The 27,794-nt window shown below is 40.9% G+C and overlaps 1 protein-coding gene across 1 annotated transcript; it reads left to right on the top strand.

Annotated features, from left to right (window-relative positions):
* The first annotated feature begins 15,494 nt into the window (after positions 1–15,494).
* On the top strand, positions 15,495–20,407 carry LOC127631206 (uncharacterized). Its single transcript, XM_052109251.1, has 5 exons — positions 15,495–15,746; positions 15,891–16,021; positions 18,652–18,859; positions 19,750–19,928; positions 20,061–20,407. The coding sequence occupies exons 1-5, from the start codon at positions 15,719–15,721 to the stop codon at positions 20,115–20,117; spliced, it is 603 nt and encodes a 200-aa protein (XP_051965211.1). The 5' UTR covers positions 15,495–15,718; the 3' UTR covers positions 20,118–20,407.
* The last annotated feature ends 7,387 nt before the right edge of the window (positions 20,408–27,794 follow it).

The raw sequence follows: 27,794 nt of genomic DNA, 5'->3' as shown, positions 1-27,794 counted from the left end.
TTTGTTTTTTTATCAAATATTTTTAGTGCTGTTTGTATAAACTGTGTAATGGTCTAAGAGTGTTTTTTCCTGCTTGTAACCAAGATGTGAAGAGAAATGAGAACAAAATTATCAAATGTAAAAATACTTTAGTAGCATCTATTGAAAGTTGATTCCGTATAAATTGAAAATGACTTATGTTAAATGTAACTACATTAATCATTTATTTTATATGCTTTTCAAATGTCAAATGTGCGTCTAAAATAATTCTAAAGTATTTAAAATCTGATACAATTTGTAATTTTTCACTATTAACTAAAATATCATGTTGCTAATGACTCGTCTGGGCTGCCACCTTCGGGTCTGCTCGGCCAGTCTGAGGCTGACGCGCGGATGTCCGCTATGCTTTCCCGGGCCGCCGTGAGCGCGAGGCTTGACTGGAAACTTCCGTCCCCCCTTCACAGCTACTCGATCGGCTCCTCGGGTAAGAGAGCCGCTCATAGTCATGCCCCAGTTTCTTTCTTCCCTGAAGTGCACGACGAGCTGATGTGGTCGTGGAGGGCCCCTTTTACTGCCCAGAACCGACCACTTCGCTTATCCGCTCTCACTACCCAGGATGGCGGGGCAGCCCATGGGTACACGGAGGTCCCCCAGGTGGACAGAGCGGTTGCGATCCACCTGTGTCACAAGAATGCCGGCGCCTGGCGAGACCGCACGGTACTCCCCACCAGAGCTTGTAGGATGACGTCATCACTGACCTCGAAAGCCTACAGCCTACTGCATGGCATGGCTCTCCTGAAGGTCCACCAAGCCAAGGCACTCAAAGATCTGCACCTGGGTAGTCCTGACCCCGACGTGCTGCAAGAACTGCGTTCTACCACCGACCTCCCTCTCAGAGCCACTAAGGTCACAGCATAGGCACTCAGGTGGACGATGGCAACCCTCGTGGTCCAGGAGGGACACCTCTGGATGAAAATGGTTGAGATGCGCGACATTGACAAAGCACGCTTTCTCAACGCCCCAGTCTCCCAGCTTGGACATCTGCAAAGCAACGGGCTGGGAAACACCCAATACCTTTGCCAAATTTTACAATCTCAGGGTTGAGTCAGTCTTGTCCCATGTTTTGTCAGGTCCGAGCCGGTAGAACTCGGTAATGCGGAACAACCGACCGGGTGTTCCGATTGCACACAGCGCACTTCACCAAGCTGATCCAGTGAGCCTTCTCTCCCAGGCTAGCCACTAAGCATCGCTTCCTGAATGTTCTCCTCCCTAGCCTTCTGGCCTGCGAATTTAGCAGAGCAATTCGCATCCAGACCCAATACGAGCCACAGGTGCTCTGTCCTGGGGTAGGGCTCCACGGGCTTAGTTCCCTCCTCAGACAACTCCCTGTGATGTATTTTCTGCTGTACGGTTCCCCTGTCGGTGGACCTGCGTCTCACTCGGGCAGTCCCACTGCCCCAAGTCACCGTTCTGTAGAGCTCCCCCCTCAGTATGCAGGACCTACCACCGCGCCGCTTCCACTTACGGCTTCACAACCATCATGGTGAAATTGCCACATGTTACCTCACCCTAGTCTGGGTAGGATGTCTGCGTGTGGCATGTGGCATGTGGCATTTTGAATGGGACAGTGTGTGGCATTTTGAATGTGACACCTTGTGTCACTTTATTCGACACAATGTTGAGTGAGCGACAGAAGGGGAACATCATGGTTACTGTCGAAACCTCCGTTCCTTGAGGGAGGGAACGAAACATTGTGTCCCTCCTGCCACAGCACTAGACCTACCACTGTAAACGGCTGTGCCTTATTCTCGGCTCCTCAGTGCAAAACCTGACTGACAGACGCACACAGGCATCCCTTCATACCCGTATGTCCGGGGGCGGGACATGCAAATTCTGTCTGCCAATTTCACATTGGCCTTTTCTCAAGTTCAGAGTTACGTGAGGCTCCCAAGGAAGACCTCTTGTGTCACTTCATTCGACACAACATCTCGTTCCCTTCCTCAGGGAACGGAGGTTACAAAAGTAACCATGACGTTCAGTGTGTCAAATGTCTTACGAAGATTAAGGAACACAGCACCTATATCTCCACCCTTATCTAATTTAACCTTACTTGCTCAATAAAATAAGAAACAGAAGAGTCCATTGAATGATGTTTACGAAACCCGAATTGCATGGGAAACAATTAATTTGTTTGTATATTAAGAAAATTTGTAAGTTGCTCTGTTACTGTCTTTTCTACTATCTTAGAAACTACTGATAGGATTGAAATAGGCCAATAGTTGAAAACATTGGTTGGTTCAACATCCTTGTAAACTGGGGTGATTACCCATGTTTTCCAGCAATTTGGAAATACACATTGTTTAATTGAGAGATTTACAAGATGGGTGATAGGATCTAAAAATATATCTTTATTATTTTTTAAGAAACTACAGTCTATGCCATCAGTGTATTTAGCATTAGAGTTTTTAAAGGATATTATGATGTTATAAATTGTATTCTCAGTAACTGTTGTTAAGTGAAATACAAGATGTGCCGGGTTGGGGAGAGTAATTTGTTTAATTCTCATTCCAAGTTATCAGACAGACTTTGAACTGAGTCAACAAAAGAGTTATAAAATATGTCTGCAATTTTATCTGATTTATCAGTTATTCTTACTTGAAAACGTAATTCTAGGCATCTATTACCTAATGTGAAATCTTTCTTAGTCAATTGATTTGTGGTTTGACATAATATTTTACTATTACCCTTGGCATCATTTAAAATATTAAGAAAAATGGTGCCTTGGTTTACCTTATTTCGTGGTTATTAAAAACAAGACTGTCCAGTCGTAAACCAGATTTAAAGCTGATTTTAAAGCAAAATCTCGCTTTTTCATAAGACTCCATATCTGGTCATTCATCCAAAGTAAATTGCTCTTTCTATGACTGTTTCCAACTTGTTTTACATATTTACTATTTATACTGTTAATTTTATCTATAAGAGTTTGATGTGCAGTTTCTAAATTATAAATAGATAAGAGTGGTGCCCAGTTAGTTTGTCTGTGCTCTTCTTCAAACACACTCATGTCTTTTTGTGGTATTCTATATGAGTATATAGACCTGCCAAAAGGTTAAAAGTGTATATAATTCTGTCTGATTTATTAGGTCTATTAAAGTTTGTGAAGTAGCAGTAATCCATGTTGGACCCTCAACAAATTGAGTGAAATCATATAATTTAGTTATTTTTTTCAGTGCCCTTCTTGTCTTTCTATCAGACCAATTAAGGTTAAAATCGCCAAGAACAATGCACTCTTTACTTGAGTCAACTTCTTTAAGCAAATTTCTAAAATGGTCATAAAATGAAATATCAGATGAGGGGGGTCTATAAACTCCCACAACAATGAAGGACATTTGCAAAGATAAGGTAATAGCTACAGCAATACATTCATTTTCGCTTGAGCATTCTAGATGAATTTACTTGCTTTTAAGATGATCTTTCATATAAATGAGAAGCCCACCACCCCTGCCATTTGTCCTGTCTTGCCTGAAATGATTGTACCCAGTCATTGCAAGTGCAGAGCTAGGAAATTACTTGGTCAACCATGTTTCAGATAAACAGAAAATACAGGTTTGAATCCACAAGTCGTTTTTCAAGTTGTTCATGTTTTGATGTCACACTTAGGATATTTAAATGTCCTCCCAATATGCCCTTTGGTTTAGCACCTCGATCCCAAATCACTTTGGAATGGTTTACTGTTTAAAAAAACAGTACTGTTTCTCCACAACCGATACATGGAGACAACAGTCACTCACCAACGGTATTCCAGGCAGCTCTCTAAGACACACAGGTAAATTTCCTCGATTGTAGTCTGTCTTGTCTTGATCACTGCTATCATCTGATGGTTGCAAAGCAACTCCAAGTGTAACACTTGGTCTCGATGAAGTATTGGATTGAGTTGGATATCCCCAGCAAGGAGGAACGTCGCCATCAGGTAAAGCAGGAACTTTCGCTGAGGCGTGACAATTTTTCACATGTTGAACTTCTTTGTGTAGTTGGCATTGTTGCTTTTCCGTTTTTTAAAACAACGGAATACGAGGTAAGCTATCTCAATGCATTGAGGTGACCTGGTGGTTGAAGCTCATTGCCACACACATCGCAGTGAGTAAACCAGCAGCGTTGTACCGACAGACAGAGAAGGGCAAACATATAGTCAAGTAGTAATGTTTTCTGCTTAAAGTTTATAAATACTAATCGATATTCCGACTTTCAAATGCCGATGAAGTTAGTAGAGACTGCAGCATATTTATTGATCGCATTAGACATGGAAAAAAACTCCTTAATTTAGTCCTGTCTGCAGCTCCTGCCAGACTGCCTCTCCATAAGAAATACAATATGTATCTTACCTAGCACTTTATTCTAACTAACTTGTTAACATACAAAACAAAAGGGTTAATAATGTGTTTATTTACATTAAAAAAGTATTTAATTATGTTTAAAAGGGTATTTAAATAACATTTTCAAAAAATCGTTCTTACGGTCTCACTGAAGAACAAATAAATGTAGTCCAAAACTGAAAAAGAGCATTATGTCTGTTTTTCCTTTTTACACGGTTTACTATCCTCCCATTAAATGAGGGTAATTTGAATGTGCTCACCCAAAAGTTACGTGTTCATTGTTTTGGAAAAGTGTGAAACTGAACTATGTTCAGAATTAAAAGATTAAACACGTTATACGTTATTCAAGGACCCGAAACTTTTTTTTTTTTTTTGCAGTTTAAAAAGTAATTGTAGGTTGTTTAAGGTTAGATGCATAGGGATTTTTGATTCTGATGGTATAAATTCACAAGCTTTGATGGTAGGTGTCAGACATCCGGTGCGCAGGGGCGTAGCACCAAATTTTGGGCCCTGGGTACAAACCATCTTGCTGGGCCCCCGTACCAAATATGTATGTATAGAAAACTGACTTCTAAGGGGCCCCCCCTGCCTCGGGCCCTGGGTACTCGGTACCCTTTACCCCCCCAGTCCGACGCCCCTGCCGGTGCGGCCAAATAATTGTCCACATTTACACGCAGTAATACTTGCAACCACGCAATTGCACAAATACTTAACCGCAATGCTCGAATTCTGCAGGCAACACCATACCTGCAATGATACGCAATTCCAGGAACAGAACCGAACGCTATCCTTGCATACCATGACGCGATGAGGGGGGAGTTCTCTTACGAGAGGTTCTCTCGTATTGCGTAAGCTAGCTTACGCTACGGGAAAGATTAATCTTTTCTGAGATATTGAAGCCAAAAAATTATCCTTAATTTCTGTATCCATTGTCAACGCAGTGCGGCAGCTGCAGACCTTGAGCGGGCTATCTATCTCGCCGAAGGCGGATGCGATCTCTGCGAGGAGCTGCCGATGTCGACCCTGCGGGCTCGACTCGAAACGCTCAGGACCGAAGCCGCCGCGCCGCCTTCCGTTCAGCCGCTCTCTAAGGCTGCCGGAAACAATGGTAGAAGCGATTGCCTCGCCGGAGCCCATCCCTCGAGCATCGCCTTCACCCTCCCCGCCCACCCGGGACGTGCAGTTGCCGCCGAGCGGCTGCTCTGCTGCCATCTCGGACGAAGAAGCGGAGGATAAGGGCTGTTCCATCATGGCTTCGGACAGCGAGGAGTGGTCAGGCTCACACGCCTCCTCCTCGGCCCAGGAATCCAGCAGGACCCGCGCCGGAGTCGAAGGGGAACTAACACGCCTCCTCACACAGGCCGCCGACCGCCTCGGGCTCGAGTGGTCACCGCCCCTTGAGCAGGCACCCAACAGACTTGACGGCTGCTTTCTACAGAGCCGCCGCCACGCAGCACCCGCTACCTGGGCCGCTCCCTTCCTGCCGGAACTCCACGCCGAGCTTTCCAAATTATGGAACACGCCTTTCTCGGCCAGGGTCCGATCCCACGTCTCCACCTCTCTTGCTCGGTGGACGGCGCCACTGAGAAGGGCTACGCTTCCATCCCTCCGGTCGAGGATGCGGTAGCAGCACACCTTTTGCCCGCCCTCCGCGAGATGGCGGTCTAAACCAGTGCTCCCGTCTAAGGCCTGCAGAACAACTTCCGCCTGTGTTGGCCGCGCCTATTCCGCCGCCGGCCAAGCTGCATCTGCTCTGCACTCTATGGCCGTCCTACAGATCCTCCAAGCGGACCTTCTGTGGGAGTGGGATGAGGAAAGTAGGCATCCAGAGGCGGTTGCAGACATACGGACTGCTACGGACCTCGCCCTCCGCGCAACCAAAGCTGCAGCCCAAGCTATAGGGAAGTGCATGGCCGCGCTGACTGTGACCGAGAGATGACAAATGCTTGCGCGCCCACAAATGCGTGCGCGCGCCCATTCTCTGGCCGCTCTGTCACACGACCAGCCCTATGTGTAGAAAATGTGCCCACAATCCAGTGTTCACTTCTGCACACAAGCACTGCATGTCTCGTGTCCCCACCAGAGCATGCTCACATAAAGCGGTTACGAACCGCTCGAGCGCTAGAGTCAATACATGCGCCCACGAATACGTGTGCTCGCCCATTCTCTGCCCGCTCTGTTACACGGCCAGCAAACATTCCTCTGTGTGTAAGTCCCGTGCCCATGACTATGCTTGCGCATCACGTAACAGATGTGACTCTTTCCCCATTCATTCCAATCGGAAGTCACTCACAAAACAGCCTGTTCATGCTGTCTGCGAGCAATCATGCATGAACACACTAAACGCAGCTCACACATTTTGTTCAGCTCTGTGTGCGGCAATCAGAGCGAATTGGCCATTCACCCTCTAGCGCTACGCTTCAAAGCGTGGGAAACTATTCCAGGGATATCCAAGTGGGTGTTAAGCACAATACAACAGGGCTATTTGCTACAGTTTGATTGCCGCCCTCCTCGCTTCAGAGCTGGCTCGAAACCACTGTGAACACGGAAGCAGCGTGCATGCTTCGCTCAGAAATAGCAAGCCTTCTGTGCAAAAGGGCCATAGAGAAAGTGCCACCCTCTCTGAGCGAGTCGGGGCTTTACAGCCGTTATTTTCTTGTTCCCAAGAAAGACGGCGGCCTCAGACCCATATTAGATCTCAGGGTTTTGAACAACTTGCTTGCAAAAAGACCGTTCAAAATGCTTACAATCAGGAAACTCCTCGCGCATGTGCGCCAGAGGGACTGGTTTATTTCTCTCGATCTGAAAGATGCATACTTTCAGATTCAGATAAATCCCCATCACAGGCCATTCTTGAGATTCGCCTTCGACGGCCAGGTTTATCAATACACCATCCTCCTGTTCGGCCTGTTCTTAGCACCCCGTACTTTCACGAAGTGCATGGATGCGGCGCTCGCACCCCTGTGGAGTCAGGGTTTGCAAATTTTGAACTATTTGGACGACTGGCTGATTATGGCACAGTCACATATGGAGCTTCTGTCTCACAGAGCAGTTCTCCTCAGCCATCTGAACAGTTTGGGTCTTGCAGTCAATTGGACCAAGAGCTCACTACAGCCCAGTCAGACAATTTCCTTCCTTGGAATAGAACTAGACTCCGTGGCAATGACGGCTCGCTTATCTACACAGCGTGCGCCGTGTTCAGCGACTAGCCGCATCTTTTCAGATGAACAGCCTCACGCCTCTGAAGAAATTCCAGAGAGTGCTAGGTTACATGGCCTCAGACGCAGCAGTACTTCAGCTGGGTTTACTGCACATGCGCCCGCTTCAGCATTGGCAAAAACACCCGCGCGTCTCGCCGGGCATGGGCCACAGGCCGCCAGCCCATCAAGGTGACTCAGACCTGTATATCAGCTCTGCAGCCCTGGACAGTGGCCGAATGGTATCAGCAGGGAGTGACAATGGGAGCTGTATCTCGCCGAAAAGTCATCTCAACAGACGCGTCCAACACGGGTTTGGGCGCGGTCTGCGAGGGCTCTCCGGTTTTCGGCCTATGGTCAGTTCAGGAAAAGCTCCTTCACATAAATTGTCTGGAAATGATAGGGGTCGAGTACGCGCTCGTGCGCTTTCTCCCGGTCATTCAGGGTCACCATGTCCTGGTCCATTCGACAACAGATCTGTGGTATCCTACCTAAACCGTCAGGGCGGGTCAGATCCAGGAACCTCTTCCATCTGACGCAAACGCATACTGAGTTGGTCCCAGTGCCACCTGCGCCGCTGAGGGCGACGCACGTGCCAGGCCACCTGAACGACGGCCCGACAGACTGTCCAGAGACAATATTCCCCAGGGAATGGTCCCTGCACGCTCAAACAGTCCAGACGCTATGGCACCTATTCGGCAGAGCAGAGATAGACCTCTTTGCGCCCAAAGAGAACTCTCACTGCCCAATATTTTTCTCGAAGCGAGGACGCCGCTGGCCCAGGACTGGCCCAGACGCCCGCTTTACGCCTTCCCTCCCGTCTCGCTATTGCCACAGGTAATGCAGAGGATCAGGGAAACGAGTCACTCGGTGCTCCTCATAGCCTCGCGTTGGGAGAATCAGACATGGTTCCCGGAGCTTACGCAGCTGTCACTGACAGCGCCGTGGCCCATCCCAGTGAGAGCAGATCTCCTCTCTCAAGCTCGCGGCACAATCTGGCATCCCCACCCAGAGCGCTGGGCACTGCATGCGTGGGTGATCAACGACTACCCGTCGCTCTGCCAGAAGGAGTAATAAACACCATCATACACGCTAGAGCCCCTTCCACGAGAAGACTCTATGCGTCAAAATGGTCTGTGTTCTCAAAATGGTGCACCGACAGAGACCTGGACCCGCGGACATGTGGGGTGTCGTCGCTGCTCGTATTCCTACAAGAGCTGCTGGATAAGGGCAGATCCCCATCCACGCTCAAAGTGTATGTGGCGGCCGTTGCGGCGTTCACTGAACCCCTGCACGGTCAGTCATGGGGTAAAAACGAGCTGGTCATCCGCTTCCTCAGGGGAGCTAGAAGGATGAACCCCCCGCGCCCCCCATCGGTTCCTATCTGGGATCTTTCTATAGTTCTCGAAGCTATGAAAGCCCCCCTTTCGAACCACTTCAGTCCGTGGATTTGAAATACCTTTCACTCAAAACCGTTTTTTAGACATCCCCCTCCACCTTTGTCAGATTTTACAATATGGAAGTGCCCGCTCTGCAGGCAAAACTACTAGCGGTTTAATACGCTACAGCTCCCCTGGTGAGCTGCACTGATGGGTCACATTCCACACAGACCGGCACCGGCGCTCTGTCGTTCCCTTCCCACTATGTGCTTATGTATTACACAATCAATGACCCGCATTCTTGCCGGCCAAATATTATTTCCCCACTCATAAGAGCTCCCCCGGGTCCCCCCTTAATTCCCTGGGGCTCATACAGTGGATGCTTGGCGCGCACGGCGTTGACAATGGGTTCCCGTAGCGTAAGCTAGCTTACGCAATTCGAGAGAACCTCTCGTAAGAGAACATATCGGTTACCTAACGTAACCTCGGTTCTCTCTAGATGAGGGAACGAATATTGCGTAGCCGGCCGTGCTCGCGCCACGAGCGACTTTTCGCTTCAGTCAATGAAAACCAGGGTTCCAGCCTACGAACTACGCTTATATGCACTCTAGTCACGCCCATTTTGGCGGGCTTTGATGCAGTGAGCGCGCGGACACCTCTCATTGGATGCGAGTTCACCCAAGCTCGTCTATAGGCTACAGCAGTTGCCGCAGAGCAACCTATGAGCTCGCTAGATAGCCCGCTCAAAGTCTGCAGCTGCCGCACTGCGTTGACAATGGATACAAAAATTAAGGATAATTTTTTGGCTTCAATATCTCAGAAAAGATGAATCTTTCCCGTAGCGTAAGCTAGCTTACGCAATACTCGTTCCCTCATCTAGAGAGAACCGAGGTTACGTTAGGTAACCGATATGTTTTCAAGTTATGCAGGCTATATCATATCTAGCATTTCCATCTCAATCGGTAAGCCATTTACATGTACTATATGATTAATATATCATGTACAAAACATTACATGCTATATAAGGGAGCGTTAATATACATAATTTCAAAATACATTGTGTGAATGTTATAGAGGGGGTAAGGATGTTGAATTTTTGTAGGGGTACACCACTGTAAAAAGTTTGGGAAGCACTGCTGTAGAGTAAATTATCGAATTATACTGTGTACCATTGCGTTTTAAAAAAATATTTAAAAATATTTTTACCTTTTTCGCATTTTACACCTCTAGAAACTATTGCACAACAGGAAACTGAGAGAACCATAATAACACTCGTGAACAAGCTCTTCGCTTCAAATATATACCCCGTTGCTCACATTTCCTCACACCTTTACGCCCACACACACCCACACGTGCTCCTCTTATAACCGAAAATAATGCTTTTGTACTGCAAAGGTTCGCGATGGTTTTGTAGCAAACGTTGCAAAAACAAATAAAAAAGACTAACTGATACTACATTATATATGTCGTGATAAAGGAGCAAGTGTTGTGTGCACATCAGGTTAGTAATAAGGTTTCAGAATAAGCCCTGACTTTCAATTCCTTTATCACCTGACCATTAAGATGCTTTGACTAAACTGCAATTACGGAAAATCTTTTGAATTAAGAAATTAATAAAAATTACAACCACAGTGTCTGATTGCTGAGAGGACAGTACATGGGAGAGTGTGTATTGTATGGCTGAAGCCTGTCTAATAGCATTTCTTTTGCAGGTGTGTGATCAAGTCATATTTAGAAGAATAAGAAGAAAACAATCCAACGCTCTAAACATTTAAAGGATCAATTGCACCATTAAGTTGGGCTGATGACATTTTTTATTTTCTGTATTTGTTATTCTTAATTTCTTTTTATAGATGGTTTATTCCTAGGGGAGAAGTAACTGTCCATAAAAGGGGTCTGTTTTACAGCTGTTGAGGGAAAGAGTTGCAGAAGGTTACTAATAAGTAGGTCTTTATTCTGGCTTTGCCAAAGCTGCACACTGTTACATTTGATATTTTTCCCTAAAGTTAACAATTTTACATCCTGTACATATTTTTGTTTTGGACTGTCATTTGAGTATTTTAGATAAAACAACAGACAGAACTGTTTTTAGACAACATGACAGACGATGGATTGCTCCTAAGGGGAAAATATAGCAATACTCCTACATATTTTATGTTTTAAACTCCTATCTATCTATCGATCTATCGATCGATCGATCGTATATATATTAAGATGGTTATTTATATATTTAGCTGTACTGTGTCAATAGGTAATATACATTTTAGACTCCCAAACATTACTTTTGCAAATGGAAAATATTAGAATAGAAGAACAGGGAGCCCTGCAACAGATTGCATGGCCCCACAGAGACCCCCACCAAACATTGTGTCAGTATGGGATTACATGATGAGACAGAAGCAACTAAGACAGCCTAAATATATAGAAGAACTGTGGAGAATTCTCCAAGAAGCTTTCAACATCATATCTGCCAACAACCAAGAAAAACTGTGTCCAGGTGTCCCTAGGAGAACTGGTGCTGTTTTGAAGGCAAAGTTGGTCACACCAAATATTTTTTTTTTTTTTTTTAATGTTTACTAGACTTTGGATGACGTTAATGGAAAAATGAAAATTATTATGGTATAAACTAATTATGGCATATTTTTTTTAAGGATTCCTCACTATGCAACCTTTTCCACAAGTGCCTAAATCTTTTGCACAGTACTGTGTGTGTGTATATATATATATAACATTAAAACCACCTATTGTGGACCTGTTGTGTAGACCCCCCTCCAAGCAGTTACAGAAATACTCAAACCAGCCCATCTGGCTCCAACAATCATGCCACAGTCCAAATCACTGAGATAACCCCCCCCATTCTGATGGCTGATTTGAACATTAAATGAATCTCCTGACCCGTATATGCTTGATTTTATGAACTCCACTGCTTCCACATGATTGGCTGATTAGATAATCGCATGGATGATTGTTGGTGCCAGATGGGCTGGTTTGAGTATTTCTGTAACTCTTGGGATTTTCACACACAACAGTCTAAAGTATTTACTCAGAATGGTGCCAAAAACATCCAGTGAGTGGCAGTTCTGTGGATGGAAATGAATTGTTGATGAGAGAGGTCAACAGAGAATGACCAGACAAATTCAAGCTGACAAAGTCTATGGTAGCTCAAATAACCGCTCTACAATTGTGGTGAGAAGAATAGTGTCTCAGAATGAAATTCTGAGATGCGAGTTGGCAATGTTTTGTCGGATATATACAGTCAGGTCCATAAATATTGGGACATTGACACAATTCTAATCTTTCTGGCTCCATACACCACCACAATGGATTTGAAATGAAATGAACAAGATGTGCTTTAACTGCAGACTTTCAGCTTTAATGTGAGGGTATTTACATCCAAATCAGGTGAACGGTGTAGGAATTACAACAGTTTGTATATGTGCCTCCCACTTTTTAAGGGACCAAAAGTAATGGGACAATTGGCTGCTCAGCTGTTCCATGGCCAGGTGTGTGTTATTCCCTCATTATCCCATTTACAAGGAGCAGATAAAAGGTCCAGAGTTCATTTCAAGTGTGCTATTTGCATTTGGAATCTGTTGCTGTCAACTCTCAATATGAGATCCAAAGAGCTGTCACTATCAGTGAAGCAAGCCATCATTAGGCTGAAAAATCAAAACAAACCCATCAGAGAGATAGCAAAAACATTAGGTGTGGCCAAATCAACTGTTTGGAACATCCTTAAAAAGAAAGAACGCACCGGTGAGCTCAGCAACACCAAAAGACCCACAACTGTGGTGGATGACCGAAGAATTATTTCCCTGGTGAAGAAAACACCCTTCACAACAGTTAACCAGATCAAGAACACTCTCCAGGAGGTAGGTGTATGTGTGTCAAAGTCAACAATCAAGAGAAGACTTCACCAGAGTGAATACAGAGGGTTCACCACAAGATGTAAACCATTGGTGAGCCTCAAAAACAGGAAGTTCAGATTAGAGTTTGCCAAACAACATCTAAAAAAGCCTTCACAGTTCTGGAACAACATCCTATGGACAGATGAGACAAAGATCAACTTGTACCAGAGTGATGGGAAGAGAAGAGTATGGAGAAGGAAATTACTGGTCATGATCCAAAGCATACCACCTCATCAGTGAAGCATGGTGATGGTAGTGTCATGGCGTGGGCATGTATGGCTGCCAATGGAACTGGTTCTCTTGTATTTATTGATGATGTGACCGCTGACAAAAGCAGCAGGATGAATTATTAAGTGTTTCGGGCAATATTATCTGATCATAGAAGTGGAATGTTATGCAATGGCCAAGTCAATCACCTGACCTGAATTCGATTGAGCATGCATTTCACTTGCTGAAGACAAAACTGAAGGGAAAATGCCCCAAGAACAAGCAGGAACTGAAGACAGTTGCAGTAGAGGCCTGGCAGAGCATCGCCAGGGATGAAACCCAGCGTCTGGTGATGTCTATGCGTTCCAGACTTCAGGATGTAATTGACTGCAAAGGATTTGCAACCAAGTATTAAAAAGTGAAAGTTTGATTTATGATTGTTAATCTGTCCCATTACTTATGGTCCCTTAAAAAGTGGGAGGCACATATACAAACTGTTGTAATTCCTACACCGTTCACCTGATTTGGATGTAAATACCCTCAAATTAAAGCTGAAAGTCTGTAGTTAAAGCACATCTTGTTCGTTTCATTTCAAATCCATTGTGGTGGTGTATAGAGCCAAAAAGATTAGAATTGTGTCGATGTCCCAATATTTATGGGCCTGAATGTATGTATGTATGTATATATATATATATATATGTGTGTGTGTGTTTATGCTAAAAAAATTTAAATTAAGCAATTTGCACAAATATTTTTGAGTGAATAAGACGCGATAAAATGTGCTCGCCCAAAAGTTGTGTGTTCATGTTTTGGAGAAGTTTGAAACTGAACTATGTTCAGAAAAGATTAAACAAGCGCTCCTCTGGAACTGGACCACTGATCGCTTGACGAGCGTCGATGCTGTTGCAGGTGTTGAATGTTGTTAAACTCACCGCTGAGTTTTACGCGGAGAGGGCCCAGTTGTTTACCGCCGAGATTTTATCCTACATAATTTGGAAGGTCAGATAAAATGATTGGCAGGCCGCATCAAATCACTGACTTACAATAAATAAAAACATTATATCGTACTGGGAGACTCTGAGAAGTGGTGGTACTCTGTAGAATAAATTATAGATGTGCAGGTACTGCTTACCAACCCACTTCAAGCACTGGATGTTTGCAGGCTGCGTTGTACAACTTTGTACATTGTTACTATGCAACTGTGTGAAAACGTAACTGAAAGAAGCAGGCGAATGTACGGAACAGATTTGATCCGACTGTCATTTAAATCGCTAACACCTTTTTGTGTTGGTTTTTTCCCCCCGCGAGAGTGGCCGTTTTTTTTTAACCTGTTTGTTTTGTTATGATTGTATGAAAACTATGACGAGATCGATCGCGTCATTGTTTCCTGGATTGCTGCAAAAGTGCAAGCAAATCGAAAAGTATACAAAACGAAGATCATGCTACAATTCTACATTATTATTTGTAAGTAGAAAATGCATTTAATCTTCCATGCACACTTTCATGTTTTGCATTAGGTTTTGCGAAAGGTCCCAGAAAGAAACAAACAACAACACGTAGATAGCCTACTAAACTGAAACTACAGAATGTAGGCTACTGTTAAGATCGTGATGCAACTGCATATTCGTCTCCAAAACAAAACAGCTGCTGTGCAGCATTTAGTAATTTCGCAATGCAGTCTCCAATAAATGCATCAAATTATATTATAATATCCTTCCTTCAGTCAATCTGATTCTCCTCTCATTATCATTAGAGGATCAGTATTATTCAGCAGGTGAGAATGGCTGTGCCTAAGCAATGGGTGGGGTTAAAATGACTCTACACACAGTACTGCTGTTTCTCTGGTGATACAATTTACATTTTGATATTGGTTGCAAAGAAATGCATAAAACAGAATTTCTAATCTTAAATGTTTAGTGAGAATTTTTTAGCATACAAAAAAACAACATGAAAATGTCTCAATTGTATCATGCATGTCAAGCATTTTTTTTTATTTCCACCAAACACTAAATCGTGTGTGTGTGTGTGTGTGTGTCAACTTGTACAAGCTGATGAAAACCTTTAGGAACATAGTTTGCTTGGATGTTCATAGGAAGTAGTTGAGTGTCTTTGATCTGAAATTTAAATAAGGTGCTATTTCGTTTGTTCACATACTATTAAAAAGGAAAAATATGAATTGCATTAAAATTATTAATCAAATGTATAATTTACAGCATTAACTTTGAATGATTTAAAATAAAATATTATTCAAATAAACAAAATAGTTAAGATTGTACTGTTAATTGCCTGGGTGTATGCAAGTGTAATCTTTTATTTGTTTATATTACTTGTTCATTGGTTAATCACATCCATGTATAGAAATGATGACAGTGTTGTTATTTAATACTTCCACTTTTTTTATTATTTACTAAATAAAGTATTTTAAAATTGACTGGTTTTTGAGTGCTGGAACAGGAAGGGAAAACTCAACCTTTTTGTTACTCCTCCCCAACCAACAATACTGAAAGTGTGTTTGTTCAATATGACTCAAATGAGAAGTTAGGGTTGACTGCAGTAATTCTCCAACCACTTATGCAACCCACACAAAGATTTTCCTCAGAAAATATGAATATAATGAGCAGTGGAAAAGAGCCAACTTTAGAGGAAGTGTGAGTGTCAGTTCATCATTTTCGAAGATGATGATGATACGTTTGAAAGTGTTGGGTAAGTAACCCTATTTTCTCTCTCTCTATTTTACATGCCACTTTTAGCTAATATACTTATTGTTTTGAAAATGCCATTTAAACTCTTAGACAAGATTATTCCTGTTTTTGAGCTATAATGTGTATATATATATTTTCTGTTTAGTGTTTACCCTTAGTGTAATAGTTGCTGAAGACAAGCCATTGTTAATCACAGCAGACTGCAGAGATCACATCATTTTGCCCTGTGCTGCCTTTAAAAACAGTCAAAGCTACACCTCTGTTACTTGGTACAAGGTGAGACATGACCCTCAAATCTCAGATGATCACTGCTGGAAAGCATGAGGTGCATGTCTATATATGAACATGCTGAATTTATGAAATATCTGTAGATGCTGATTTGTGGAACACCTCCTCAAATATTCATATATCCACATTGCTTGGCCAAAAGAGTTTTGTAGTTTGTGTCCTATTTCTGCTATATCAATCTGTTTTGCAGTGTCAAAGATGTCAAATATATCCTTATTAACGATGCACTCAGTAATATTTTCCTCATCAGTAAGGATTTACTCCAAAATAAACAAATTATTAATTATATGAATTATAAAAATATCATGAGCACTTGAATGAGATAAATGAGAATCTTGTCAGTAATCTTATAAAAGCGCATGGGGCCACCATGTTAGAATCACATGACCAGCCAAATACTACTGGCTTAATCTCAGTAACTGTCCTGTTATTGGACACTATCACACATTGATTTAATTAATGATGGCTGACTGTGAATAGTGAGTTTCTATAATGGCATCTGTAACTGAAAATATTTATTTTGATGATGTTGCATCTATGCCAGGTGTGAAAAAAAAAGGTTCTTTAGGCAAGAATTTAGTTTAGAATTTTAGAGTACCAAACAGCTTTTGCTTAATGCATCCTAAAGTCTTTAGTCTGTGTAGTCTCATGTGGTTCTGTGTTTATCCTATGTTGTTTTATGTAGCACTATGGTCCTTGAGGAACGTTTTCTCATTTCGCTATGTACTGTACTAACTGTATATGGTTGATTGACAATAAAAACCACTTGACTTGACTAAAAGTAATACATTTAAATAGTCCATGTGACAACAAAATAAGTACATTTCTTGGGTGGACATGGACATAGTGTTGTGTTGATCAGTTGATTTTAGCATAAGCATTGTGTGATTTTCAAATTGCGTATTAAGTTCCTGGATTTCAAAGAAAAAATGGGCAAGAAGTTTGATAACTTACTTCTAAAACACTGCATCAAGAATTTCAGGCTGATTCGAATATAAAACATGTTTTGCTGTTAAAGGGGTCCCGTCCCGTTGGATTGAGAGAGATTCTCATAATTTTGGTTTGATCCTCTTAACACATAAGGGTGTTTCTTCAACTTTGGGTAATTTCATGTCCTATGGGTTGATTTGTATTGAAACAAACAAATTTCAAGATTTTTCTTTTTGTTATATGAAGGCCATATTATAACATAATGGGACATTGGTTTTACTGTTTTTACTGGTTTTAGGTTTTTCCTGACCCAGACTTTCAACATTAAACTAAGAGAATGTATTGTAAAAATAAAAATGTTTACATGTCTGAACAAAAAGATTTAGTTTCAATATTTAGTGTGTGAATTATTGCGACCAATTTTTAATAAAATTACAGCTGTTCTACAGTTATGCCACCACACAAAATGATTTTAACCCTACTAAAGTATTTCTCTAAAAAGTTAGCGTACTTATTAAAGGGTAACTAAACCCTAAACCAACTTTTTTTAGTTAATGATCTGTAAGCATGGGGCTTTATTAGTAGGCCTACTGGTCATTGATTCAAGTAATTTTTTTGACATTTGTGTATAAAGTGTTTTAATTCTACAATATATGGTGTAAAAACATCAAAGTGCTGCCCTCTTCAGGTTGAACGGTGGCTACTGCAGTTGAATTTTCCTATTGGCTGTTGCGGTACTTCGTGACGTAAGCGGTGACAGCTGACGTAAGCAGGTTCCAGCTCACCATGCCAGATTCATGTACATGTGGTCTTGCAACCGTGTGAGGAATAATAATAACATAGAGTCTGACAGCAGCTGTCAATTAATCCGTCACTACGAGTCTCAGGTGCCCCCCCCAGCCCCGCACTCGGTTCGTTCCCTCTATCCCCGCCGGGGTCTGCCCACTTTTCCAGCATTTTCAAATATTTCTAGTGGGTGGAGTCAGACTCTGAGCAGGTGTTTAGTTACCCTTTAACTAAATCAAGAAAAGTGTCAGTGAAAAGTATGCTTAAGATGAAATATGAGACAAGAGATATTTGAAAAAGCAAAATCAAAGAAAGAAATCACTTGAGGGCAGAATCATTTTATGTGCCGTCATTTCCAACTAAACTGTAATTTTGTGAAAATATTATTTTGTTGTGCATATTTAGGATATGTCTAATGTTAACTATGAGATTATTCATAGCAAGACAAAGGAGTCTAATAAAAAAATTACAAAATAATACATTCCACCACAGAATTCCATTAAACACAAATACAGAATTTGAGATGTAGTGGAAATGACACTGTGGTGTGAATTTGCATGACTGAATTTGCATGAAAAAATAAAATTAAAAATAAAACAAATAAATGACATAAATCTCTTGAAATACATGTACATGCACTGTTGGACACTGTTAGTGAGCTTTAAAAAATAGTAAGTGTAGACATGTTTTACCAATACTTTCACAGTGCTTAAAGTCCCCAAATGTTTGTCCCCAGGCATGAATGTTAGAACTGGTTTTCGTAGTTTTAAGACCCTTTTTTTTCTATATATTTGAGTCGTGTTGCATGAGCAGAACTACTGTATTTACACATTTTTTTAATACATCATACAAACTTGTGCAGTGGCACATATTGACATGTATTTGTTTCTGTTTCTTTAAAGATCTACAATAAAACCTGTTCGTCAATCCTCATTCAGGAAAAATGTGTTGGCAAACAAACTAAGTACAACAATTCTGTGTCACTGGGTAAAAATGCATCTTTGATCTTAAGGAAAGTTTCACCTGCAAATGCTGGGACCTATAAGTGTTTCTTAAGAGCGAAGGTCGGAGGGATAAATAACCACTCTTTGCTCACCCTAAATATCTCAGGTATTATTTGTTTTGAGTAAGTAAAACAATTTACACTTGTTAATGATTTGCAACATTTAATTCAGCATGTTGTGATACTGCTATGAAATGGTAACACAATTGTGTTAAACTACACACCCATACACACAGAGGACAATACAAATGACCAACAACTGAATACTGTACATATGAAGTGATTCTTCACAATTTGCCCATTTCAGTTTGAAAAGGCTTTTCACTCAAAAAAAAATTGTCACCATTTATTTCATGTTGTTTTAAACCTGTTTGGCATTCTTTATGTGGAAAGAAGAATTTTGGGGACTGCTTTGGTTCGACTGCTTTGTCCTAATCCTGGTTTGTTTCCTCCCCCCCTTCCCCTTATCTGCATCAATAGCAGTTCACCACTGCAATGTCGGGCGATTGCGGTCATATCAGCAGCGAACTGTACTGGAGTTCACATGAACCCAGACCACCTTTTCAAATGTGATCAGTGTTTTCCGAACTTGGGTGCCCTTGTAAACCACACAAGCTTGGCAATCATTGTTCACAACATTCAAATGAACCTGGGTACATACCAAAAGGGCTAGTGTGAAAGCACACTGACAGCCTCAGTCCTCCTCATTCAATTATAGTGTGGGGGAAAAAAGCTGCAATGAAAGTAAATTGTGAATGAGGTCATTTCCTTTTGTGTTCCATAGAATAAAGAATGTACAGTCCCATAGGTTTGAAACAGCATGATGGTGACTAAATGATGACAGAATTTGCATTTACGGGTGAACTATCTCTTAAACAACATAAATATTTCAAACACAAACACAATATTCTTTAAGTTAAGTCGTCTGTGTACATTGTTTCCAAAACGGCATAGTTTTTTCTTTTTCTGCTCAGTAGCTCTGTGATTGTCTCCCTAGATTGTATGCCATCAGATTCACCGACCTTTGCCAGGGTTATAAACTTCACCAAGTTTATTAATGGGTCATCGAAGAACATTAGCATGACTCATGTGAATATGGATGCAGGGCTGTCAACCTTTTGGGCCTCTGTAGGACTGGCTTTGAGTAAAGTTCTCCTCAGTGCTGTGTGTATATGGGTATGTACCTCCTCTTGTGTAGCTGTCATATTCTAATGTGTGTGTGCGTGTGCACATGCGTGCGTGTGTGTATTTATTTCAATATTAAAATCTGTAGGAAGTCTATAGGTTTTGAAATGTTTCTTTCCACAGGTCTTTAAGGAGCTCAGAGAACTTAGGAAAAGGAGACAGACATCTTATTGTTTGTAATCACCATTGTTTGAAGTTGATTCATCACAACATTCATATGGACATTCCTTACAGGCAGAGGAAATTCTGCAAAACTTAGTATTAAAAACTATTGTTTGATTGAGTGATTTATTTTGTGAATATATTGATTTGTGAATTTGTGAATAATATGTTTTTTTTCTGTAATTCAGGAAACGTATCTTTACTTAATATCCTCTAAGAGTAAATGGATCCTAATACACTGTAAAATTATGCCATATTGACATTATTTGAGATGGCCAGGAAGATATTTTTTATTAATAAAAGTTTGATTGTGATTGTGTATGAGTGGATGTGAACGTGAGTTTTGATTTAGCTATTCATGGTGACAACATTTCTGAAGAAATCCTTATGATGACATCTAGATGAAAACAATGCCATAAAGAGGCCACATTATTAAGTAATAACATATCTAAGATATATACCAAGAGTTTATTTTTAATCAATAAATCTAGCCAGTAAAAGGGAAAGTAATATAATATAATAATTATGTCGTTCTAAACCTGTATGACTTTATTTCTTCATATCAACACAGTAGATGTAAGGCTCAGGTACACCACATTCCAAGTTCCGGGTCATCTCACACATGGTCGAGCGCTTAGCCTTACAGTAAACTCTTTTGACCCCTAGCAAATAAGAATGCATTCGAAGCCTGCCCACTATGACTACTTTGTGATACTCTTTTAGCACAAAGGCAGGCACATGCACCGTTGATGCGCGCAGACTGTATTGCTGATGAAATTTGCTTCATTCATATCGTGTGCATTCCTTACTACAATGCCGAAAGCTAATGTAGACTTTGGCCCTTTTAGCCTCAGTCACCATTCACGTAAAAAAGTGCAAAAGACAGGCGTTGGCCAGCAGATGGCAGTGAAATGAAGGGCATGTCGTTTATCCACTGGATGTTTTTATTTGATTTATTCGTATGACGTTAAACAATTTGTAAAAGCACAAGCCATCATTATTACATGGAAAGTTGTTATAAGTTAAAGTCCAAGTCAGCTAGATATTGCACTGTCTCAGGAGTTGCTTAATGTAGCGCTGGAAGACCACCAATAAAGCATGTTATTGGGCACTCATTTACTGTGTGATAAATTGTCTGGCAAGCTGCACCACAGTCACACGCTGGGGAATCTGCAGCTCCCCACATATACACGAGAGAGTCACAGCTTCCTTGGGTGGTTCGAAACTGGTTCAATATGACCCACTCATGCCACCTCAGTTCATAGCCTGGCACTCCAATTACTGGGTCAGGACAAAGGTGGCTATTTGCTTTATGACGTGCTTGTCCACACGATTCAATATCTCCCTCTTGTGTTCTTTAATTGTGGCGACAACATTGTTCAGAATTAAGATTTGCACTTTAGTATCTGCAACACTTGCCATGCAGCAATATGACAGGTTTGCAGAACTTCCTCAGAATCAGCAATTGAGTCAGTTCTATGGAGGTCAAACATGTGGAGGAACTTTGAGTTTCGTTTGATGTTTGCTTCTTCAGGTGAAACAACTTGTGGAAGCTTATTTTAGAGTGAAAAAAAAAGACAGAGACCTTGACTGCTGAAAGAGCTAGAGAGAAAGAGAGAGCAATACTATTAAAAAAATATCCTAAATCTTATTTAGTAATTTTATGGGTGGGGTCACACCACTGATGACGGCCCTGGTTCTATTGTAGTTGATGGGTTGATGCTCTTTAGGGACTATACAAGTGAGTGATCACATTCTGAGAGTGTCTCCCTAAAGTCCATATTCATTTAGCTGCATGGTGCCCCAAAGTGTACAGAAAAAAATTGTTCTTCTCAGATAATCTTTTCATTGCCCGTCGAGAAGCTCTCAGATCACTGTCATAGGATTTCTGTCATCTCTCATTAGTGGTGCTTGCAAAGCATCACTATTGTAATCTCACTTATTATTTGTATTTTTATTTTTATATCTCCGTACAAAACTTCGGCACCTAACTCGTCCCGCACCGTTTGGCGTAGACCCACGAATGAGGTGTCAAATCGAACGGCCTATTAAGGACACGTGTGCTATGACTTTTATAAGCGATCGGGGGTACGGTATTTGCCCCAGGGGCAAAAAAGCGGCCGAAAAATCCCATAGACTTAACATTGCGACAAAATTTGACGCATCACAGCTCCGAGCCAGGATTTCGCAGAAACGTGTCATTTGCTACATTTGAAGAGGCTGGCAGGCTCTGTAAGAGCATGCCTCAATATGGGGTAAAAGTTGCACCCCTGGGGGGGCAGGAGCTGCCCAAAGTTGCCCCCATTGACTTACAATGGTGTAGGACGGACCATGAAATAGGCATTTTGTATTGAACATAGCTCTGGATCACAGTGTCATAGAGACAAGGGGGCGGGCTCATTTTACTCAGATGACCAATCAGTCTCTCGGGATCATTGTGAAGCTATCAAGCCACGCCCTAACAACAATTTAAAGCACCTTAGCAACAAGTCCCATAGACTTCTAATGAAAGACATCAAAGGGATATCTCCGGATAGAAGTGTCATAGAAACACAAGGGTGGTCTCGTTTGACTCGGGGCAGCAAACAGCCAATCATGAATCACCTCAACACTTCCTAGCCCCTCCCTACCAACCATTGTCGAGCACCTTAGCAACCAAAATCCATAGAGGCATATCTTCCATTCTGAATGTCACAGAGGCATGGGAGTTGGTTTATATCATTCATACTGACAAGCAGCCTTTGAAGTTTCACGATTGGCAGCTGCCAAGCCACTCCCTAGCAACTAAACAGAGTACCCTAGCAACCGCTTAGCTATAACTATATCTCTGCACCAGAAAATCAGAGAGACTTCTGGGTTGATTTATTCCAATCAGGATGGCAAGGACACTTGATAAGTATCACTACGGTAACTGCCTAGCAACCACATGGGGTTACCCTAGCAACAGAGTAACAAATCACATATCTCTGCATCAGAAAAACGTACAGACTTCCGGGTTGACTTATTTCGCTCGGGATGGAAAGGAGCCATGTATTGTATTACCTTGGTAACTGCATAGCAACCACACGGTCTTACCCTAGCAACCGAGTAACAAATCACATATTTCTGCACCAGAAAATCGTACAGACTTCCGGGTTGATTTATTTACGACCGTGATTTTTGTTCTTTTCGAGTTACAGCATGCTGTTTGACGAGTTTTGCCACGGCAAGCACCACTCACATTTTCTTCAGGAAATGTACCCATCTAGTTTACTCTGTAATGCTGCTCATGTGTGCTCAAACCCCATGATGCTCCACCTGCTGTGCAATGGAGGTGGTATTTTGCGTGTTTCAGGTTTACCAAGATTATGGGGACAAAAATCTCCTCAAAATACACCAAAAATAGTTAAAAACAGCATTAAGGGAACATCCCAACCATCCCCATAATTTAAACAGCTAAGTAAACATAGCAAACTTTATTAAACGTTTTAATAAAACATTTTAAATACAGAAATCTTTGAGGGTTAGGTTGAGGGTAAGGGGAAGGGTTAGGGTTAGGATTAGGATATAGAAAATATCATTAACTCATTAAAGTATAAAAACAATCACGCCTATGGAGAGTCCTCGTGTGTGTGTGTGTGTGAGAGTTTTTGGAGGATTAAAGCCATTATAAATGCAAAACAACATAGTCATAATTCAGTTTTGTGCAATTATTGGCTCCTGTCATCTTTAGTCTTGCATTTGCTTTGGAGTTGTACCAAAACATAAAGGATGCATTTTACACAAGGTAGACTTCAACACATCATTAGCTGGGCTGTAACCTCAAAAGACACTTTGTGTGTGTGAATCAGATACAGTATGCACACACACATAAAATGATATTCGTTTTTCTGTTGTGATGTTGTCCAGTATCACAGTATGTTGTTACATGTTGTGATTACATAATGGTTGAAAGAAGTTTAATTTTTAGTGTACTAAGTGCTCTAACACTGCTTGTCAATGTCATTTGAAATGGCCAATCCAATCAAAGAAGGCATGGTGTGCATGGTGGTGGCATAGAGGGGCTAAAGCACATAACTGTTAATCAGAAGGTCGCTGGTTCGATCCCCACGGCCACCACAATTGTGACCTTGAGCAAGACACTTAACTCCAGATTGCAAGTCACTTTGGATAAAAGCGTCTGCCAAATGCATAAATGTAAATGTAAAGGCGGTACTGACCTTTCATAAAAGCTAAATGGGAATTGTTCAGCATGACACATCAGCAAGGTCAGCAGTTCAGGTTAAGAGTATCAGTGCCATGTCCCAGTGCAATTCTCTTGACATAGTTTAAGATAATGATTCATGAAAGTCAAAGTAGGAGAGATATCACACTCAGATTAGAACAAGAACATAGTAAGACTAGTGGCCTTGACTTGTGTTTTTAGGCTGTGGCAAAGACAGTGTCATATACTTTATATATATATTTTTAATGAAAATAATTGCAAATTGGCCTACTTTACAATACATTTGAGCTTTTCTATTGAGAGGATATTGGTCTTGGCAGACTAGATCTGCTACGCTGTTTCTGCAGAGCAAGTAGGGAGTCTTGCTACTGCTAGAAAATTCACAGTGTGGACATTGCCTTTTATTGATATAGTTATACTGTATGATTGTGAATATACCATGTGAACTTCAAAAGAACCATGTATCTTTTAAAACCAAAAAAAATGTAACTTTTTGAGTCTTCATCAAATTTAAAGCCTTTATTCCAAAAGATTTAGCATTCAGCACATTCATTATATTAAGGGCAAAATAGTACAATTACATTTGTGTGTACCTCAACACCTGTGACACCCCCAAGAGGTTCAAGACATGGTTACAGCATTGATCATCTGAATTATTGGATGCAGCCTGCTTTCCTTTCAAGACCCCAATAATTTAAGGGCCAGAGTGTTGGAAAGCGAGATCATTAATGATCTTTACACTGCATCATTTCATTTTCATACATTTCATGACAGTTCAGTCAACCCTGTTGTATCTTTTATTAATCGCCGAAAAGGAATAGGCTGAAGCAAAAGCTTATTATGCCTACCATTTTTAAGAGTCTATCTGGATGTATGATCAGTTATTTGAAGCACTACCCTCAGTGAACGGGCTCGGACCATACAAATAACCAGAGACAGAATGTTCTTGCTGTCACGATTCATTGTTGTCTGCCCTGTGTTTCTCCCTTGTCATCTGTCCCGGACTACACTTCCCATAATTCCCTGCCCTCATCAATGCCAACAGCACTTCATTGTTCTCGCCTGTGTGTCATTTTATCATTATCCTTTGTGTATTTAAGCCCTGTAGTTTGTTCATTCGTGGTCAGTTGTTAAATGTAATGTATGTTCTTGAATGTGTTCCTGACCGTGCCCTTCGTGGATGTTTTCACTTGTTTATATTTTGGTTTTCCCATCGTGGTTGTTTTATTTGTTCCCTGTGTCTTTTTGTTATTCACCGAGTTACCCTGTTCACCTTTTGTTTTTCCATTAAAGCTGCATTTAGATCCCACTCCTCATCTGCCTCGTTACACTTGCTCAGTTCTGATATTTGTTGTCTTATTTTTAATTCTGCCACTAAATGTTAACTCTTAGTATAGCTGCGTTAGCCCCTGATGGTAGATGTTGAAACCATACCATCTGGCTGCAAAAAGCATTCTTTCATTTCAGAAAAAGTAGTCATGTGTCCTGACAGAATAAAACTATTTTGCAAGCAAGATATAAGTTGAACATTTATGTTGTTATATTATAGTAGATGCTTTTCCTGTGTCCAGATGTTTGTGGGCTTTTAAAAGCACCACATTTACTTATAATAGATTGTGCATGCTCTTGTGGTGCCATCAGCCAATCTTTGTTGTCATGTGGTCATTTTCTTTGGTCCTTAAGTAATTATTCACATGGCATTTATGGATTAGGTGTATGTAAGTATGTATGTTTTCATACATACTGTACATACCTACCTAGCTGCTTAAATGAGTGCCCATAAGTATAATAATTCTGTGAGTCCTGTGCCAGCCAAGTCATTTCCATTGAGATGAATGATAAAGGATAGCTTTCTTCACAATACGCCTTCTTTGTTAAAAGTATCTTTTCTGTTTGTTTCTATATAAATTGTGAATTAAAGGGAAAGTCTCACATATTGTTTGTTGCTTGAGACATTTAAACAAATTGCATGTAGTTGAATAAATTGTCCTGTTGTAGCTGTTTTACTGCAGGTTGGCATCTTGAGTCAATTTATGTTATTAAACTTGAGGATCACTCATTCTCATCATAAGACTGTCCAGAAACTTTATGCAAAAATGATTGTGCCCTGTTCACCAGCAAAAGCTCACTTCTCTGAATATCTTTCTTGCCTTCAGCAACTGACATTTTGTATTCATGTGTTGGGACTCATTTTGCAAAAGATTTTTAAAGCCAGTTTATTCAAAATAGCCAGTTCAATCTATTCAGTCAGTATAATGAAATACTAGGCTTACCGTATATGGATCCACACTACATATGTACTATTCTGAAATTTCCCTTGATTTAGCAATGTTTCTTTCTAAAATGTGCTTGGGAAGCCCACAGCACAATGTGTAAACTCAGTGTTTACAATATTTCACAAGAATATCTGCTGCATGCAGAGAGGTAACCATTAACTGATCATTCATTGGGAGAAACTTTGACCACTTTTCTTACTTTATGATTCATCTTACTGTGTGTTAATTTAGGACTGTGCACACAGAACTCTGACTGACATGCAGTATTTAAAAACTTAAAGCAAACAAGTTTGTTTGTTTGGAGTCTGTGTGGTGAATTGTGAAAATGACTGAATATATTTATTGATAAAAACAGGCTTTGTATGCTGACTTAACACCAAAAAATAAATAAATAAATAAATAAAATAAAAATAATTATAATTTGCTACATGGCAAGAGTGGTTCAATTTTGAAAATTATCCATGCTTTAATGTTACACAGACCTTGACATCATTTTTTTTTTTTTTTTAATGAACCAGACAAGCTGAAAAACATAAGCATAGCTTGCTCATTATTCGTTATATGGCAGAACATCACAGCAATTAATTTTTTACATTTAAAGCCCTTTTTAACCAGAACAATACAAATAGGATAGTTACTGCAATTACTGAGTTTGAGGATAGCCTTTCCATTTGCTATTATTATCCTTGTTCATCCAAAGTTCACCTCATGTTTGCTACAGAGATAAAACATTTTAAGTCAGAATGTGAAAAACTATCACTAATCAAAGGATTTGTGGTCCTATTGCACACCTAATATCGCACATTCACACTCACAGACAAATATTTGTTTGTATTGTTTTTACTGTTACTGAGCTTATCATATTTTCTATGTCCACCACCCAACACAGACACATTCTCACAAATTTTGTGAGAATGTGAAAAAAAAGGAAATTAAGAATAGCTTTGATTGGTTAAATATTATATTTTACATTTCTGTTTTATTTTCCTTTTTATTTAATTAAATATAATATTTTACATTTATGTTTTCCTGAAGTGATAGATTACTTGTGCATGTAACAACCAATCAAGTGCTCAAACTACAGTTATAGCTCATGCGCTAAAAGTGCTAATACAGTTGTAAGCATAAAAGTTAACACCATTGTAGTGAGACTACAAAAAGTCAACTAAATAGACCACTTAGCGCACATAATGTGGTACTCTTTGGTTAATAGCA

Source organism: Xyrauchen texanus, chromosome 37 (assembly GCF_025860055.1).
Source record: "Xyrauchen texanus isolate HMW12.3.18 chromosome 37, RBS_HiC_50CHRs, whole genome shotgun sequence".
NCBI classification, from domain to species: Eukaryota; Metazoa; Chordata; class Actinopteri; order Cypriniformes; family Catostomidae; genus Xyrauchen; species Xyrauchen texanus.
The sequence above is the reverse complement of the archived record's forward strand: the minus strand, read 5'-3'. Positions and strand labels throughout refer to the sequence as shown.

Excerpts from the sequence above, each read along its gene's own strand:
- LOC127631206 (XM_052109251.1), top strand. The coding sequence starts at position 15,719 with ATGATGATGATACGTTTGAAAGTGTTGG. Across the intron at positions 16,022-18,651 it reads CCTCTGTTACTTGGTACAAG|ATCTACAATAAAACCTGTTC; the intron begins GTGAGACATGAC and ends GTTTCTTTAAAG. Across the intron at positions 19,929-20,060 it reads TCAGTGCTGTGTGTATATGG|GTCTTTAAGGAGCTCAGAGA; the intron begins GTATGTACCTCC and ends TTCTTTCCACAG.